This window comes from Leptinotarsa decemlineata, unplaced genomic scaffold (genome assembly GCF_025532065.1).
Source record: "Leptinotarsa decemlineata unplaced genomic scaffold, Ldec_3_MD MMD2_tig00026358_RagTag_RagTag, whole genome shotgun sequence".
Classification (NCBI taxonomy): Eukaryota; Metazoa; Arthropoda; class Insecta; order Coleoptera; family Chrysomelidae; genus Leptinotarsa; species Leptinotarsa decemlineata.
This window is the reverse complement of record NW_027412703.1, coordinates 1249760-1267403: the sequence shown is the minus strand read 5'-3', so window position 1 is coordinate 1267403 and position 17644 is coordinate 1249760. Positions and strand designations below refer to the sequence as shown.

General features: G+C 35.7%; 1 protein-coding gene across 1 annotated transcript in view; it reads right to left on the bottom strand.

Moving 5' to 3' along the window:
* St4 (Sulfotransferase 4) overlaps positions 1-17644 on the bottom strand; it is a 53710-nt gene that overhangs the window by 12751 nt on the left and 23315 nt on the right. Inside the window, exons 4-6 of the mRNA XM_074184699.1 lie at positions 15411-15609; positions 7429-7555; positions 885-979 (exon numbers count right to left, since the gene is read on the bottom strand). Coding sequence (XP_074040800.1) covers positions 885-979; positions 7429-7555; positions 15411-15609 — 421 coding nt within the window. The remainder of the gene's footprint in view (positions 1-884; positions 980-7428; positions 7556-15410; positions 15610-17644) is intronic.

Sequence of the window (17644 nt, the reverse complement as noted above, 5' to 3'; positions counted from 1 at the left end):
TTTTGTCACAAGTTACCGAAGTGCTTAAAAACGTGGTAGTCGGTTGGCGAGAGGTCTGGACAGTATGGTGGGTGAGGCAGAACTTCGACGCTCAATTTGTTTAATTTTCGTACGGTGATTTGTGAAACATGCTGACGGGCATTATCGTGGAGCAGGATCGGACCTCTTCTGTTGACGCAATTTTTGGTACATTCCATCGATTTTTTCACAATAGGACTCTGTTGTGATAGTCTGGACCGGTTGCAAGAAATTTTAGTGAATCACACCAGCCGCTGCTCCCCATACAGTATACATGGTCTTTTTTTTGGTGGGTTTTCGCCTTTGGGAAGTACGTGTGTGGCACATCGGTGTACAACCACTGTCCTGACCATCTCCTGTTGTCGTAAAGGATCCAGTTTTCATCACACGTGACAATCAGATCCAAAAAAATATCGTTTTGGTCGCGTTTAAATTGTTGGGCACCCAGTTTTCGAGTTTTTTGACCTTTCCACCCAGTTCCTATGGGTCAGTCTCCACCAAGATCCTCGAACCCTCGTCCTGGATTACTGTAGGTCGATCACTTCGGGGCTCATTTCGGAGCTGAAATCTCTGGAACGAAATTTTGCGAACCAACGTCGAATGGTGCGTTTAATAACACCATTGTTGCTAAATGCTTAGTTGATTTTTTGGGCTGTTTCGGCAGCGCTTTGGTTCAATTTGAATTCGTAGAGAAGAATTAGCAGAATATCGCTCAAAGTAATAAGCTGGAAAGAGAGGAAAAAATTTAAATTTGTAAAAAAGAACATCAATGTAAGTCCAAATTATTTCCTAAATGGTTGAAATGGTTGAAATTGTAACAAAAAATTGAAAACACACTGATTAAAACTCAAATGCAAATTTCCTACCTTATTCATATCTTCATAGAATAAAAACAAACAATTTTTACTGCTTCTCTGATTCCAGCCCTCCTTGATATGTTCCCAGTACGGTGCCCAAGCAACTATGGAGAAATATAATTTTTAGTAATGACACGAAATTTGAAGAAATTACTTAATTATCAGAAGAAATAGTACAATGGTGCACCTTTTTATCACCATTGCCATCTTATTCCTAAGGAAAGGTATCTTTGTAAAAGAATGTATTGTTGAAATAAATATAGTTTGAAAAAACTAAAAAACACGCTTTTAAAGAACATCGAACTAAAAAGTTGGAAATAATTTTAAAAAATTGAGCTTAAAACAATAACGAACAAAAAACACTAGTATTTTTGTGAAAAAAGCGACGGGCGCTTGATATACAAAAAATATGACACAAAGCGCCCACGCTTTTTTCACAATAATACTATTATTTTTCGTTTGTTATTGTTTCAAGCTTATTTAAAAAAAATATTTTTAACTTTTTAGATCGATGTTTTTAAAGGCGTATTTTTTAGTTTTTTTAAACAATATTTCATGCAGTCATTGTTCACTGTGGTTCTGGCGTTGAATGTGGTCATTATTACGCCTTGGTCAAAGAAGAAACGGACTGGTTCAAGATTGACGATAGTCGTGTCACGAAGTGTTCTGGCGATGCATTGAATTTATTGGAGCCTCTGGAGACACCCCGTATATCAATACATTTTTGGAATCGCTCTGGTATTTTAATACTTTTTTGTTGATAATGTCCTATACCTATCTCTATCTGTTTTCGAGATAAAAAATAAATTGTGCTAAATATGGTTAGATCAAGATCTTCAGATGATGTGGTGCTGCAGGTTTTTCCGGGTTTTCCAAATGCGCCACTGGAATCAATGAAGTCGCCCCGGAGCGCCAATTAATTTTTATTGTTGTATTTATTTTATTTTTATCGTTGTTTTAACACATTGTAATAATTTTATAAATATATACTTCCTATATTTATTTTTTATTTTTCAGTTTCGTATGCTATAAAAGCGTGTTTTTTAGTATTTAACCCAGATATACCGATTGTCCTTAAATAAGGACACCTGTCACAGCCACCTACAATCATTTTATTTTCATAGTTTCAGTTTTTTAAATGAGATGGCGCTTGGTATTGCATCGCAGAAGATGTGAATGAAGGTTTATAAGTTATTAGAATTGCGCGTGTGTTGTTGTGCTGTGCGTTTCGTAGTTTTAAAAAGTATCGTCATCAAAAAATGGATTATTCCATTGACCTTCGACTAACGGGGTAAGTATTTTTCGATCCTATAAGTAGATTTTTGGAGTTTTATAGATAAAATCTTTAGAAAACAGATATGTATATATATATATATATATATATATATATATATATATATATATATCATGTACTATACTTTTTATTTGAGGTTATGTTTCTACAAGGAGGCTAGTATGCTTTTTCTAGCACTGTCCTTTTTTAAGGACAATCGGCATATCACCATGCAAATGATGAATTTTTGGTTTCAGCGGCTTGACGCTACACGAGTTGTTACTAGAAAGCTTGGAGGAAGACGATACATCCAATAGAAATGACATACAAATTGCCCTTATGCCACCTACCAACTGTTGCAATGATTTAACAGATGAAGACTCGGGGGATGAGGAATTTATGACTGTAAGTAACTTACCTGGTACCCAACTAAGAGCGGAAGCTGAATTGGTTCAAAATGAGGAAAATGAAGAAGATGCAGATTTATGGGATGAAGAAGATAACATCCCGCTTAGCCTTTTACAAACATCTTCTAGTAAAAAATAAGTATGGGAAAAAACGGATCTGCAACCATCTGCAATAGAGTGGCAACCAATGCAAAAGGCAAATGCAAATTTTTCTCCGGAACTATTTTTTTAAATGTTTGATGAAGATATTATAAATATGTTTGCAACCTATAGCAATATGTATGCTGCAAAGAAAAATAAACCCGGAAATATAACACACTCTGAAATGAAAGCATTTTTTGGAGTATTGTTTCTAAGTGGATATGTGCCTCTTCCAAGGAGGCGTATGTTTTGGGAGAAAAAGTGGCGATACAAGGAACGAAGTAGTAGCAAATGCATTAGCTAGAGATAGGTTTGAGATTATCATGTCAAATCTTCACTGCTGCGATAATGACAATTCGGATATAAATGACAGGTATGCCAAAGTTTGGCCATTTTTTGATAGACTGAATCAAAATTTCCAAAGATTCGCGTCTTATTCTGAGACTCACAGTGTGGATGAATCAATGCTTCCCTATTTTGGGAAACATGGATGTAAGCAATTCATCAAGAATAAACCAATTCGCTATGGCTACAAGGTTTGGATGGGTGCCACAAGTAGCGACTACTGTGTGTGGATTGAGCCTTATCAAGGAGCCAAAACAAAGCTAAAAGAACGATACAAATCGTTTGGTTTAGGTCCATCCGTTATTCTAGAATATGCCGACATACTCAAGATGCTTGGAAGTTTTCCCTACCATATATTTTTTGATAATTTTTTTACAACGGATCAACTGCAAAAGGACAATGTAAGAGCTACAGGAACTATCCGGGAAAACAGGATGTCAAAGTGTCCAATATTATCAAAAAACGAAATAAAGAAAAAGATGAGAGGAGAATATGATTTTAGATCTACTCAGAACAAAGTAGTTATTGTCAAATGGCATGATAACAATGCAGTAAATGTTGCTTCCAATACTTTATCGGTGGAGCCATTACACCGAGTATAACGGTTTTCCCAAAAAGATAAGAAAAGGATCACACCCGTTATATATTTATAATAAGTTCATGGGAGGAGTAGATCGTTGCGACCAGAATGTAAGCCTCTACAGAACGTCAGTAAGAGGTAAAAAATGGTATTTTTGTCTAATTGCGTATGGTCTAGACATTTGCGAACAGAACACATGGCAACTCCATAGACTACAAGGAGGTTCACTTGACAATCTATCGACTAGATGACAAATTACTTTGACGCTCTTGGAAACCAATCGATGTGCGAAAAAAAGGGGAAGACCTTTCGCGTTGGAGAACGTTGAATCAAGATTAGATAACCAAGATCCCAACCCAAACAGACTCGATGTCGTGTATGTCACAAAAAAGTTCAGAAAAGATGTGAAAAATGTGACGTGGCTTTGCATATGGAGTGTTTTGTGAGCTATCATAGGTCTGAAAATTAGTTTGCTAATCAGCTACTTTAGAACTAGTATTTAGGTTTCTTATATAACTATACTATATGCCGATTGTCCTTTTTTAAGGACACCCTAAAAGACAGATTGTAAATGCTAAAAAATAAACGAAATGTGTTTTTCTTGACTTAAGGAAGTTAAATTGTTAACATTAAAGCAGTAATGTTGAAAAAAACAAAAAAAAAATAATTCAGGCATATCTGGGTTGAACTATATTTATTTTATCTAAACTTTGGGATCAATCAGCCGTATATTGTTTAGAAAAATGATCATTGATATTTTCCGATTCCGGAGAGGGAGCCTGATAATCAGCTATCAAGCTTAAGGCAACAGGTGCGTAAAGGAGGGTTACAAACAAATGAGGCAGCAGGCGCGCGTGTTAACAAAAAAAAAATACTTTTTTTCACATGAAGACATACATGTAAAGTGAGTTTGAATTATATCAAGGAGGTTATGTACAGCGCCATCTGCCTGCGAATAGATCAAGCAATAATGTCAATAATTCTGTCAAATACAGATCACGAGTATTCAAACGGGAATAAATATGAAATGAATAAAAGAGTTACAAACAAACAAACATACAAACAGGTGAAGCTGTCGAAAAAACGGTTGGCTCATGCCATGCGATTTTTTCGTAAATTTTGAGCATGAAGCGTGTTAACGCCAAAAACCTCGCAGTAGTTTGACGCGTCTGCACCGACTACTTCGGGAGTCTCTCTTAACAACATCCAGATGGTAGGTTGTACATTGCAAAGCGATTTATTTGCGCTTTCATTGAGGTTTCGTCAATACAGATGTGTCGGCAGACATCGCGAAAATGTACCGTCAGGTTCTGGTAGAACCGAATCAAAGATCGTTAAAACGAATACTGTGGAGGGAATCTCCTTCAGAGTCACTTAAAATTTATAATTTGAACACTGTTACATATGGTCATGCAGCAGCACCATTTTTATGTATACGTTGTCTATTTGAACTGTCCAATGAATGTGAGCATTCAATGCTAGATATAGCGGAAATGATACGAGATAGTTTCTACGTTGATGACTTTCTGACAGAAAGTGATAGTATCGATCATGCCTCATATATTTCGGAAAATGTATCAAAGGTACTTAGGTCCGGTTGTTTCGAATTAAGGAAATGGGTCTCAAACGAACCAAAACCTCTTGAGAATTTAGGTAAATCGAACGAATCTGTCAACATTTCAAGGTTCAAAACCAAGAGTAGGGGGTTATTGTCCGTATCTGAACTCAATGAAGCCTAAAAATGTCTAGTAAAAATTTCTCGGAAAATAGCTTTTTCCGCGGAATACGAACGACTCCAGAATGAAAAACAAATTGCGGACAAGAGTAAAATTTTGAGTTTAAACCCATTCATCTACAGTCCACTCACTACACAATCTACAGTCCACTTACTACCCAACAAAGCGTGTGGTAGTGAAGTTCGTTACAAAGTTGCTGAATTTCGACTGTAAAAATCATCGCTCAAGTATCGCTCATAAATTGTTGAATGACGTCAAGGCCGATCAAGATTTGTTTAAAAGAGTCATAACTGGTGAGAAATCATGAGTATATGGTTATGACATCTGAACCAAATGAATCGAAGAGGTTTTTTGTATTAAAGTGTATAATTTTTAAAATTCTTGCAAAGCGCTTTCGACTTTCGTCATCATCAGTGCTGACCTGAAAGTAAGTGATCTAGTTGAAAAGGGAATTTAGTGATAATTGAAGTTGTAAAAATTTTTTAAGGTTAAGAAATTTGGAAAAATTGTTTGAGATTACTTACTTGTCAGGCAACAGGAAGTATCAAATTAGGTAAATTGCACATTTGTAATATTTGACTTATATAAAACAAAATAGGCTTATAGCCAATAGTAAATAGTAAATTTAAACTCAGATTGGCCTTCAACTCTACCACCTTGGTTAATTCACCTTCTGTGAGATATTTTTCCTTACCTTATTTTGATCAAAATATGTGTACTGTTATTTCCAAATTTATAGAAAAAACCATACCTGGTACAAAAATTTCTTTTAAATCTCAAATCAACTTAAGTAACTTTTTAGTAAATTCCAAGGACAAAATCAACAAATTACACAGAAGTGGAGTCTACAAGCTTGACTGTTCTGATTGTTCGGCATATTACATTGGTAGAACCTGTAGACCTCTTTTTACTCGTATTAATGAACATTAAAAAAAACCCGACAAATCTGCTTTTGGCCACCACATAAAATTTCACAATCACAACTTTAGTCCCAATAAAAATTCCAAAATATTACATAAAATAGATAAAAAAATGTCCTTAGACTTGACTTGTTTGAAGAGTTGGAGATTTCTAAAGAACTTTCCAACAATGATCATTGTTTGAATACTCAAGTAAACTTAAACAGAGATTTCCTTCCCCTTCATAAGAGGATTATGAATTATTAATTAATCAAATTTCATTAATACAATTTATTCAATATTTTTCCTCAACATATTCAATCAAACCCATGAAGGATCACTCCTCAAGTTGGTACCATTATTTTAACATGACACTTGACACATTCTGTCTCAAGTTGTCCTTCTTCATAAGATACTTTGACTGAACCACATGGCCTGAATCCAAAAATGTATTTTCTTGGCTATAAGCCTATTTTGTTTTATATAAGTCAAATATTACAAATGTGCAATTTACTTAATTTGATACTTCCTTTTGCCTGACAAGTAAGTAATCTCAAACAATTTTTCCAAATTTCTTAACCTTAAAAAATTTTACAACTTCAATTATCACTAAATTCCCTATCAACTAGATCACCTCTTCGATTCATCAATTCAAATAAGTGTATTCAGCTTTTCCAAATCTTTTTATCTGAACCAAAGCCCATCATACCAACGGAAGAACTCAGGAGAGAGAAGACCAAATGTCATCAAACGTCAAGTTTTTGTTGTTTTCTTCAATTTTCGTGGCGTAGTGCATCAGGAGTCATTGCCACATGGTCGTACGGTCAATAAGGAGTAAGTACTATCTTGAAATTATGCGCCACTTGCGGGAAGCAATACGAATAAAATATCTGGTATTGTGAAAAAACAATTCATGACTTTCGCATCACGATAATACACCTGCTTACTCATTATTACTTCGTAGTTTTTTGGCCAAAAACAACATCGTTAATCATGCTTCAGCCACCGTATTCACAAGATTTAGCACTGTGTGACTATTTTCAGTTCGCAATATTCGAGAGACCTATGAAAGGACGGCGTATTGCGACGATTGAGGAGATAAAAACCGAGATGCTGAGCGGCCAAAAGGAAGTGTATAAAAGAAACACGAAAATCAGGTGAAATAATCTTACCTAAGTTTCTTTGGAAATAGTCCCAGAATTCAGGAAAATCGCCTTCATATCCTTGGGTTCTATATAATCTATTCAAGTGATAAAATGATACTGCTACATCTCTGGGATTCCTAGCAACGTATATAACCTGAAAATAAATATTTTGTCAGGATTCTCAAATTTCTGAGCTGGAGTATGGAAATTTATGTGTAATTTCTGATAGGTTTCCGCGGTCAGGAGTTTGGTATACTGTAGTCCGGATATTGAATTCTTGTTTTTTTTTTCAATAAGTCGTTGATATACGATAAAAAGAGGGTTGGAAAAAATATGGAAAGCTGGGGAACACCAGCGTTGATAGTAAAAGATATCCATCGACGGTATGAGAAAATAATTATTTCGAAATAAAGTCTCGAAATATTAATCTCTCCCAACTACCTATACAGTAGGTTCTGGTGAATGCCTGCCAAAAACAACTACTTCCCCGGCTAATACCACTCAGAGGTCAGTTTCGCAGAAGTTTCTTGTTCATCCATGCAGAAATCAATCGATTAGATCGAGTAGATGGTGCAGGAAAGATCTGACCCAAACAGGAAAGTGCCTGGAACTCTGTCAGAAATTTGATGGTTCTGGACTAATAGTTCCTGACTAATTTCTTTAATTTTAGATTTTCACTCGTGTTATATTGAATTATGACAATTCACTAAGTTTGTTGCAACGCGACCTTTGATGCTTTATGAAGCTCAGATCAGACCTTATGTGAAGTATCGTTCTCATGTATAGAGCTCCGTCTCTAAGCATACCCTGAAGCTGCTGGATTTCATCCAGAAAAGAGCCATCCGCCTGATTGGAGACGCAAACTTTACGTGCAACCTTGATAGCCTGAAACATCGAAGAAGGGTTGGAGATTTGTCTCTCTTCTACAGGGTGTTTCAATTCGATCCTCACCATTGGGATCTCGGAAACTATGAGAGATAGTTAAATTGGGGTAAAGTTGCGCATTTACCTGACTATAGTCCGTTCATAATTTGTTGATAGCTCACTGCAAGTTTGACCCTCATTAGAGAACTGAAATACAGAGAGGACAGCTAATATGATATAATAACAAAAACCAAACTAAAACTGGCAGTTTAAGATGTTTTCGACTAACCCACCTTGTATCTGAAGAAATACAATACAGCTATAAAACTTTTAATCCGATTATGTAGGTATTTTGAGTGGAAATGAGTGATCAGTGTCGTAGAGTATATGATTAAAACATTAGTTACTTTAAATAAATAAATATATTAATATTCTTAAACTGTAGGTACTGTTAACTGTATTTTGATTTTAAAAAAAATTCTTTATTTTATTCAAAAATAATAAGTTACTTGCAATTTGTAAAAGATACATTTATTTAATTAATACCTATTTTTAAATGATATAAAAACTACGATTACTTACAAAACTATTCAAATTCAAAATAAACAGGATCATCTTCGGAATCCGAGTCGTCTTGCAGGTTAATAATTAGCGGTTGTGTCTCTACAGTCGCATCAATTATATTGTCAAGATCCCACATTTTTTGTTCTTCTTCTATTGCATGTCTTATGTCTTACTGCATCTCGCCAATTTTGTTCTGTAATATGTTGTAGAGACTCATATAACAATTCACGTACAGCTTGTATTTTATATGACGTATTTTTTCTAGCCACATAGCTTTTCATTTGTGCCCAAATGAGTTCAATTGGATTTAATTCGCAGTGGTGGTAGGGTGGAAGTCTAAGGACTGTGATGTTTCGTCTTTCCGCCATTTTGTCAACTACGTATTTCTTGAACTTAGATTTGTGTTGCCGGGCAATTTTTAAAAGTTCTGCTTTAACCATTCCATCTTCGTAAGGCAGGGACTTATTCCGCAGCCAGTCAATGATATCCTGTTTCTTCCACGCAGTCGTTGGAAGTCTTTCAACTAGTCGTGAATGATAAGGTGCATTATCTAATACTATAATTGAGTTTGGTGGTATATGTTCAATCATCTGCTCAAAATACTCTTCGAAAACATCAGCTGTCATCTCCTCGTGATAGTCTTTTGTGCTTTTGGATTCAAATTCCAACAAACCATGCTTAGCAAATCTTTTTTCACTGCCAATGTGAGAAACTATTAATCTACTGCCTTTACCAAAGGCTGGGGAAATACCAGTAGACCAACCTTCCATAAGGGCTTGCCTGGAGCTTGATATATTTTTATCTGTCCAAATTTTTGTGAGAGTATGACCTGCGTTTACCCACGTTTCGTCCTGATAGTAAATTGGCCTTCCTTCAGCCCGAAATTTTCGTATAGATCTTAGATACTTTCTTCTCCAACATATTATCTCTTCCCGGTCAATCAAAAGTGATTTTCGGTCTGATTTCTCCCACCGGAAATTTAATTCTTTTACAACTTGCCACAATTTGGTTCGTCCGACATGAGGCAAATCCGGGTCGTCTCTAACTTCTTGTAAAATTTTGTTTAAGTTGGGTATTTCTTTTTTGTAAAAAAATTCGTGAGTTTTCCTTCGAATACCATTTTTGGCAAATTCATCAATTTCAATAGGTTTTCTCCCCCTCTTTAAGTATTCGTTTGTATTTGGGTTAGCTATACCTTTTTTTTTTCTGATAGGAACCTATATATTGTTGACTCCCCTACGCCCGTCATGTTGGCACAACCAGAGCATCGTGAACGTTCAAAACAATAGTCTTCTCTTTTGGTGAATAGACAGACTTACTGACTGTACGCAACAGTACCGGTGTAAAACTTGATGATGTTGATGATGATGACGAAGCCATCGCAAGCAATCAAACAAAACAAGCAGGAACGAAAGGTACGTATATGTTTGTAGGAATATGAAAAAAAGTTACTCACGCACTGCACAAAATTCGCAAAATAAATATTAGAGACGTTAATTACTGCCGTAGATGCCGAAACACCAACGAGCCGTAAATTAAATGCGATTAAAAAATGTACTAAACCAAAAATTATTTTCGTTCGTAACAACTTCAGCCTTTCAAGGCAAGTTTCGAATATAAACTGAAGCTTTATATTTAATGAATAAACACCTCAGGAACCTCCGCCTATGATTTTACGAGTTTTACGACCGTTTTATGACTTGGGCCCTCATTTTGTACTATCGACAAATTATGAACGGACTATAACATTGTGCCGTTGAGAAAGTTCTGAAATTCAGAGTATATCCAGAGATATCTGGAAAATGATTTTTACTTTTTTTTGGCTTTATTTTTCGAAGGAGCCAAAAATGAATTGCACTTTTACATTACCACTTGTTACCTGCTACATAATGGTGTTTTCAGATTTTCTATCCGACGTTTCGTCTTCCGGCCACCATCATTAACTTAATTAACAATAATTAACTAAAATGTAAAGAAAAAAGTAAATCACAGCTAATGCTCAAAATGCTGGCGTCGTTCATGATAACACAACTGTGCCCTTCTTCGAATATTATTCACTGCACGATTAATTTCCCTCCTCCTCAATCTTCCGAACTCTAACAATGCTATTATGAAGGTCCTCAATATTTTGATATTATCACTGACCAGTGTACCCCATAAGACTCAAGTCTGGAGACCTTCCTGGCCACCTCACCGGCCCATTATTCCCTATCCATTTATCACCAAACCTTTCAGTCAGGTAATTAGATAATGTGTGGTGGAGCACCATCATGTTGAAACCAGATGTTTTTATAGTTAGCCAAAGGTAAATTATACAAATAGTCTTCGAAAATCGACATTGAATCCAAAATTCTATTTTTGTAAATTCCTGCCCACACGTCGATACTAAATTACACTTGAGGTCGAATTTCTCGGAACTGCCTGGGGTTGTTTATGCTCCAAATGTGTTCGTTATTTCGGTTGAATATACCACAATTCGTAAAAGTGATTTCATCTGTCCGAATTACATGTCCAATTACAAAATTCTAATTGCCTTTTGGGATCACCTGGATGAAATTTTTGAGATATGTGTATTTTGTAACATTTTGAACAGCTTTTTTTGAGATGGCTCCTATCACTTGTATGATAAATATTTATTTCGAAGGAAATTTGACGTGTAGGTTTCCCAGGGTTCATGTTTATCTGCAAATTAATAATTTTTATTGAAAAGGGAACAATGTCTAACTTACCTCGTACATACCTCATTTATCAAATTTTCTTCAATTTTCTGGTCCATTCTGTCTCCGTATTTTTTCCTCGGCTTTTCAAATTAATCAAACTCGGTGAGATTTTGATCCAATAACTTATATCTTTCGGGATATAAGTTTAAATACATTTCCGATGTTCTAACACTGTTTCTATCGTATTTGTAATAAATTTGTATCGTACTTATCTCTTTTTTCTTCATTCGTGAAAGCTGTTTTTTGCCAAAAATTCAATGCCTTGTACAATAACAAAATGTCATTGAGTGTAATAAATTGAAAGTCAAATTTAGAAACATCAAAGTTAAAGTACTATTGAAAACAGAAAGAAACCAATGTAGCGCCTATAAGAAGAAATAAAGTTGATGATGGTGGCCGGAAGACGAAACGTCGAATAGCAAATCTGAAAACACCACTATGTAGCAGGGAAAAAGTGACAACGTGAAAGTGCAACTCATTTTCGAATCCTTCGAAAAATAAAGCCAAACAAAAATAAAAATAATTTTCCAAAATTTCTGTTCTTTTCCAGATATCTCCGGATATACTCGGAATTTCAGAACTTTCTCGAAGGCATATTGTTAGTCAGGTAGATGCGCAACTTTGCCCCTATTTAATCATCTTTGTATCACTCATAGTTTCCGAGATCTCAATGGTGAGGATCGAATTTGAAACACCCTGTATAGATACTTTCACGGGAAATGTTTGAGTGACTTGGCATATTTGATTTTGCTTAGAGCGGTACATATCAGAAATACTCGACGGACTGTGTCTGCTCATCGTTTTGAGGTCCAACTCAGTACATCTCGAACTTCATTGTTCAAGAACCCTTTTATTTGAAGAATTGAAGAACTCAGAACGGTTTTCCAAATAAATTTATTCTCCGGCGATTCAGATCCAACGTGGATCACTACTTTCACACAGGACCGCTCTTAGAGCGCCTCAAAGGTTTTTTCTGTAGTGCTTGTGTTTGATAAAGAAAAAGAGAAAAAATCATTCTACCGTGAATTACAGGGTGTTCCTTAAACACATTCTAATATTTAAGGAGGTAATTCTTAGACCCATTTTAAGGGAAAAACGTCCTATGGACGTATGTCCTGAACGCCTTAACTTTTGAGATACAGGGTGGCAAAGTTTTCAAAAATAATCAGTTTTTTAATAATAACTGAGATAATTTTGTAGACATCTTTGGCATATTTGGTACATATGTTCTATGCCTCAAGGCGCATTTTCTGATGTACAATTTTCTTAATTTTCTCTGCCAGTGGCGTACGTACGAGTTTTGAAATGTATATTTTTGGCGAGAAAAATACTACGCCACTGCTTTATCTTGAATTAAAAATTATTTTTAAAATCTCCATACATTTTTGAGCACATTTGATTTGCTGGGTTTTCTTTGTCCGACGCATGGTTTTCGCTCAAAAAATTAAAAATCGCTTTTCTTAAAGATAAATTTCTTAAAAATCTGTTGTGGTATCGTGCATCGACTGAAAGCAAACTGAGAGATCAGATTTGTTGCAAAATAATTGAGGATCTGAAAGGTATTTGTTTGTTGTCAGATGCACTGTTCTCAATTAAAATTACGTCATAACGCAGCACCGCTTAATAATTTTTGAAAACATAAATTTAGTTATCTTGGAATAAATGACGTGTAGCAGAATTTATTTACTGCACCTCTTGGAAATATGGAGTTTGTCGATATGTGATTTCTTTTAAAGATTAAAAGCAGAAAAAACAGCGTACCCACCATAGCAATAAAAAACGAATTCTCTGTATGTACAAACGTCAGTAGCTAATATTGATGTTGGTTTAAAGTAAGGTGTTGGTGTTGAAAACTGTCACAGCGCGTTTTGATTATTTATGAAGTGTTATTGAAGTTATTTTGGTAGTCCGCTGTTTTTCTGAATATCAGTAAATATGGTAAATTATACGAATGCGGAAATGGCGCAAATGCATTACGTATATGGCCTTGCCGATGGTAATGCAACAGAAGCCAGGCGCATTTATCAGGAAAGATATCCTAATCGTGCCTTACCAGATAGCCGAACCTTTTCAAATATTCATCGTCGACTTGGGGAAACTGGTAGTTTCAAGAAAGGGACTCCGGAAGGTAGACCACGTGTAGTAAGAACTCCTGAAATAGAGGAAGCGGTGCTGCAAGAAATTGAGGAACATCCTGAGACGAGTACGAGGAAGATCGCTAGAACTCTGGATATTTGTCATCAAGTTGTTTGGCGTATTTTAGTTGATTTTTTGTTATACCCATACCATATTTCAAAAGTGCAGGCATTACTCCCCAGAGATTTTCCACAGCGTGTGAACTTCAGTCAGTGGTATCTACAAAGTATTGCACTAAATCCGTAGTTTGAGACACAAATTTTGTTCACAGACGAAGCAAATTTTTCTCGGAATGCTATTCAAAATTTCCATAACAATCATGTGTGTGCTGAAGAAAATCCCCATGCAATAACCGAAACCCATTTCCAACACCAATTTTCGGTTAATGTATGGGCAGGAATTATAGGTGATCATCTAATAGGCCCATTTTTTCTACCAGGACGCCTTGATGGTCGTTCTTATTTACATTTTCTCAAAGAAGACTTACCTGGGTTATTGGAAGATGTGCCACTTGCGTTAAGGAATCGAATATGGTACATGCACGATGGCGCCCCTGCTCATTTCAGTGCTCATTTCCGAAACCATTTAAATACAGTTTATCCTAATCGTTGGATAGGTCGCGGAGGACCTCAGCAATGGCCAGCAAGATCCCCCGATCCCAACAGTTTAGATTTTTTTTTATGGGGTCACATTAAAACTCTTGTGTATAAAACTCCCGTTGATACTTTAGAAGATTTAAGAGAGCGAATAGTTGCCTCGTGTGAAACTATACGAAATACGTCGGGAATATTTGAACGGGTGCGTAATTCCATGCGTAGAGGGGCGGAAGCATGCATACTAAGTGCAGGTGGCCACTTCCAACAATTTTTATAATCAGTTTTGGTATTATTACTGATCAACAAATTTGTGCTATTCGTTTAGACTTACTGTTTTTGTGAAAAATTTATTTTTTTGCAGATTATGTTTTCAAATATTATTAGGGAATTGGTAATGCGTTATGAAGCAATTTTCAGATTCTCATTCATTTTAGAATTGATCTAATTTCTCAATTTGTTTTCTGTCGATTTTTATTTTTTTGGGTGAAAATCATGCGTCGGACAAAGAAATACCAGGAGATCAAATTTTCTCAAAAATAAATGAGGATTTTAAAAATGATTTTATTTTGAAAAGAAAACATTGGCGAAGTACTTTTTCCCCAAAAATATTCAATGCGAAACCCGTAGGGATGCCACTGTTTGAAAAAATACAAATTTGTGTACATCAGAAAATGCGCCTTGAGGCATGGAACATATGTACCAAATATGCCAAAGATGTCTACAAAATTATCTCAGTTATTATTAAAAAACTAATTATTTTTGAAAACTTTGCCACCCTGTATCTCAAAAGTTAAGGCGTTTAGGACATACGTCTATAGGAAGTTTTTTTCTTAAAATGGGTCTAAGAATTACCTCCTTAAATATTAGCATGTGTTTAAGGAACACCCTGTATATGTTAATCCTACACAATTACAACGTTATACAATTTGCCCTAAAGGGTGTTTTCATTTGCAATTGTTATATTTTGAAATATTCTCGAATACATTCTCTCTTTTTTTTGTACAATCCAACATGGGGGCAATAACTTGGACTAAACGAGGAAATTCAACCAAAAATTTTCTTCACAATTATAACAAAGTGAGTTTCCAAAACACTTCATATTTTATCATTTCCTATATAAAATACAAACCTTACATCCAACATCCAATAAATTTGGAGGTAATAAACTGAATGGCAAGTGAGTTTTTATGAATCTCCTTCCTGGCGAATCAGAAAGGAATTTCCATGCAGGGTAGTCAAGAATGTCCAACATCTGGTATTTCTCGAAATCATCTCTATTTTCGTGAAGAAATTTTGCTTTGGTTTCTTTGTGTACGAAACAACTGAATCTGAAACAAAAAGTCAGAACAATTTATTGAAGGAAAATTGAATGGATTGTTATTCTCATGAATGTATAACTATTGAAAGTTCAATTACAACAGAGAAAAAAATCAGTGGGTTTTATACGGCAAATGAAAATGATATTATATAATAGTGAAAGTAATGTGCTTCGCGCAACTTATTGAAGACAATAAGTGAATTCAAATTTTTATCCACTTACAAACGAACAATATTCGTTGGTGATATCCTCCAAGACAAATAATGATAGAATAATAATAATCTATTATATATGTATATATATATATATATATATATATATATATATATATATATATATATATATATATATATATATATATATATATATATATATATATATATATATATTTACATCGGAAAAGTCTAGGGATATTTTTAAAAATGGCAATAATTTTTTTTTAGATCGCTTTAGGGAAAAAAAGTTGACGGGTGATTATTAAACGAATGTAACTTACAACAAAATTTATTAAATGGTCAAAAATACTGAGTGCGCATATAAGCAAAACTAAAAAAAATATGGCTCTTCTTAGGCACCTCGAAAAAAAATCATAATACAAAAAAAATTGGAATCCGTACAAAGTATGTCCTCCACCCTGGTCTATTACGGCCCTATATCTATCGTGCATCGACAAAATGAGATTGTCAATGTCTTGTTGAAGTACATTTACCCATTCAGCGATTAAAAGCTCTCTCAATTGAAAAGTTGTGTGAATGTTCCCCATATGCGGAGTAATTCTTCGTTGAAGCATGTCCCACACATGCTCGATGGGATTCAGGTCCGGTGATTGTGCTGGCCATGGCAATACATCAACTCCTTCGTTGGTGAGCCAGTCAGCCACTAGACGCGCGACATGTGGACGAGCATTATCGTGCATTAGTTGGAAGTTTTCACCAACAGCACCAGCAAACGGACGGACGATAGGTAGAAGAATGGTGTCGAGGTACTGTCGAGCTGTGAGGGAGAGATCGGTTCTGCCGCCGATCATGATTCCGCCCCATAGCATTACTGTACCACCTCTGTATGTGTGGACTTCCTGGACGTGTCTCAAACGTTCATTATTTCCAGGTCGTCTCCACAGTCTTACTCGACAAGAATCTGGATGAAATCCAAATCTGGATTCGTCTGTAAACAAAACTGTGGCCCAATCATTTGCATCCCAGTTTTGATGTTCTTGACACTACTCTAATCTTCTACCGCGATTACCTCTCGACAAAGGTGGACATCTAAGTGGCCTTCTGTTGTGGAGATCTGCTTCATGCAGTCGATTTCTGACAGTATCACGACCAATGGTTACGTGGTGCGTCTGCTGCAACACGTTAACCAACTCAGGTGCTGTGATTGTCGGTTGTCTTCTTGCGGTTAAGACCAAAAATCGGTCTTGAACTGCAGTTGTAGCGCGTCCTCGCCCTGGATGTTGTTCGGCTGGACTGCCAGTTTCACGGAAACGCCGCCACAATCGACTGATAACACTTTGGGAGACCCCCAAACGAAGAGCTACATCATTTTGTCGCATGCCACCTTGAAGAAGCCCTGCAGCTCTATTCATCTCAGCCAATGGTAAGTGATGGCGTTCCATGTTAAAGCACAATATTTCCAGTTTAATTGCTGAGCAAGAACTGCATAGAATGTACAAACTCGACACTTTCAGATTATTCATTTTAGCCGAAAACCTACAGTTTGTAAAAAACTTGTTAAAAGATTAGTTACCGTTTTTGCAGGCTTTGTTCAACCCATAGAAATCTACAGGGTGGTCGAGTGTACCAATTTAATCGAAATTAAACGACCTCATGCATTTATTTTTATGATATTTAGTATGTTATAAAAATATCCCTAGACTTTTCCGATGTGTTTAGATAGGTATAGGGAAATAGTATATGAATTTGTTGACAAAGTGATAATGAATCATAATATGATATTACATACGGGTGTTCCATTTGAAAAATCAAAGAAGCCGCTATTTAATAGTAGAAGCGACAACGCCGCTTCGTCTGAAATATTTTAGG